The 2,699-nt window shown below is 45.5% G+C and overlaps 1 protein-coding gene across 1 annotated transcript; it reads right to left on the reverse strand.

Moving 5' to 3' along the window:
* Positions 1-255: 255 nt before the first annotated feature.
* On the reverse strand, positions 256-2,201 carry LOC124700413. Its single transcript, XM_047232545.1, has 4 exons — positions 1,964-2,201; positions 1,496-1,691; positions 1,306-1,392; positions 256-646 (listed from the first exon to the last, which is right to left on the reverse strand). Exons 1-4 carry the CDS (start codon positions 2,191-2,193, stop codon positions 530-532), a joined length of 630 nt encoding a protein of 209 aa, XP_047088501.1. The 5' UTR covers positions 2,194-2,201; the 3' UTR covers positions 256-529.
* Positions 2,202-2,699: the final 498 nt, after the last annotated feature.

Here is a 2,699-nt window from a genome sequence, read left to right on the forward strand (position 1 = left end):
TTGTTGGTAGTGCCTCCTGTGAACTTTGTTTCTAAACTCTACTGGTTGGTACCAGGTTTTTTATTTTGTCCCCTGGTTCTTGGTACTGCCTCCTGAACTTTGTATCTAACCTTCCTTTTCCCTACCCACTTTCTCTTCCTTGTAATTCTCAGAACCTTATATTTTTGTTAAATACAATGGAAAGGGGTGGAAGCCCGGTTGGAAAAAAAATCTCCAAGACTACTTTTCATCTAAGAGTTTCAAGTAGAGGGCTAACTGTAATAGGTCTAAGAAAATTGTGAATCGAGTTCTATGGATTTGATGACAATTTTATAGGCGGCTACATTGGTCATCTTCTGATAGCAAAAGAGAGAACCTTGGTCGGATACACGAGGTCATCCTCTGATAGCCAAATACCAAGCTCAGCAGGTGCACACCTAACAAATATTTTGGGCTGATCCAAATGCATCAAGTACATGTCATACAACCTACAAAGATCGATCTAAGGCCTACAACCAGCAAACGATTATAGCTAGTAGTACAGCACAAGTCATCGTTTTCTCTTGCCACTTGCTGGTTTCTTCACTGGCTTGGAGGCGATTGCCGAGCTCCACAGCGCTCTTTCAACATCCGAAGGCGTGAAGATTTCTCCTCCCACGCTCAGCTCCTTCAAAACAAACACAAGATGTCACCAAATGGCAATCAAGTACCACATGTCAAATGCTCGTTTTAGTCAGTGTTTGGCAACAAGCTACATTTGAAAATCACATTTGTAGCCTATGATGGGAATTAGAACAAATAGTTTTACAGCCGGCAAGTATAACATGCTTCACACCATAAATACGTAGTAGCACATTGCCCTATTGTGTCAGCTGGAGCCTAGGATAAACAGCCATGTTTTCAATAGATACATATGCAACTTAAGTAATTGGATTTGAGCTGCATATGCATCTCCTGGGAAAATCCATGTTGTCCAACTGTTTTCATGCAATTATTTTAAAAAGGTCACTAAATAACAAAGTGCTATTTTTATACTTTGATAAAATAAATAAGGTTTCTTCTAAAGCAATATGATTAGAGATATACATACAGTTTATGTTCAACTCCAAGCTGCTACCTAAGATCAGCTCTTTTAGAACTATAGCATAATGCCCCAGTCAGCTACTTCTTGATTGTAATTTAAGCTTGTCTAGGTGAATAGAGAGTGATCAAAGATATCTGCAGCACAGAATATCCATTCTGCAGAACACTTCAATCTCCACAACCAAGAATACAAATGCTACATCTGCAACATTTTAACAGACACATGAACTCAGATGCACATACCTTCGCTTTAGCCTGCAACTTCTCAGCGAATGCTAGGTACTGCTTCAGAGTGTACTCCTTTGCATTACCCAAGGCGGCTACCATCGCCTGAACACCCCAAAAAAAACTTGCAGTATCAAGAAACGAATCATCTCGCCCAGAGAAGTAAATATGCAAAAGAGAAAATAATGAGAAGAGACGAAGAACCCACTTCATCCGACATGAATGGCGCTACATCAGGTGCATATGCAGCGAGCACCGCGGATGCAGTGGCGGGGCCAACGCCCTTGAGCACGGTGAGCTCCGTGATGGCCTTGCTGAGGTCGGGCAGCGCTGCAAACGCCTTGCGCGACGCTGATTCTACAACTGCATCACCCAAGCTTTTGACGAAATCCATCAGCCTCGGCCTAGCAACAGGAGCAGGGTGAAGATTGGATGTTGGTCAGCAAGTAGGAAACTAGCACAGTGCCTAATAAATGGATCAAACTAAATAAACCAAGCAACAAGATCTTATCATCATGGCGGTACTACATTCAGTCACATTCCAGGCTACCATCAAGATCTGTAACTGTATTTCAGCAGCAACACTGCGCCCTAACAACGAGAAAACTTCAAACGCGGTTGTGCTAAGCAAAATGGTAAAAACTAAAAAGTAAACTATGAGCAGGAACGTCCCGACCTCCACTTGCCGCGCGAGAGCTTCCACTGGAGTAGCTGAACCAGCTCGGACTTGGCGAGGTAGGGGTCCGGGTCGCGGCGGCGCAGCAGAAGGGGGAGGTCGTGGCGGTAGAAGGAGTCCGCCTCTAGGAGGTCGGGCTTGTCCAGGGTCGCGAGCCGGCGGTCGTACGCGGCCAGCGCAGCGCGCCACGCCTCCCCGTCGCTGCTCGCGAAGTCCACCGTCTCGGCCATGGTTATTCGCTGGGGACGGCGAGCTGCGGCGGCGGCGGGTTGGAAGGGGAACAGCAGGTTTTACATTCACCCAGCCCCAGTCTAGGTATAAAAGGCCGGCTGTAAAAATGCCATCATCAGCCCGCCTTCCGGGGTATAATTATAGTTTTTATGCAATAATTTTCTTTTCTTAAATATGTAATATCTGTTTTCAACATTTATTATTGAATCAAGATATAATGATATAATTTTTTTGATGGTACAAAAAAATTCTGAACATATTATTTTTCCTTGGCCAGCAACGCGCACGGCCACGGTGACGCTAGTCGCCCCGACGGTGCTTGTCGTCGGGGAGGAGGGTCGGCCGGTTGTAGGAGAGCTAGCGGCCATGGCGGCTGGGAAGAGAGATGCGGAGATGGGTGGTGGCCTTCTCTTTTTGGATTTTTTTTAGAATATCTTACATTTTGAATTAGGCTGACAAGTGGGATCAAGTCCACCTCGGCGAAAATGCCCTAGCGTGTGCACCC

Source organism: Lolium rigidum, chromosome 3 (assembly GCF_022539505.1).
Source record: "Lolium rigidum isolate FL_2022 chromosome 3, APGP_CSIRO_Lrig_0.1, whole genome shotgun sequence".
Classification (NCBI taxonomy): domain Eukaryota; kingdom Viridiplantae; phylum Streptophyta; class Magnoliopsida; order Poales; family Poaceae; genus Lolium; species Lolium rigidum.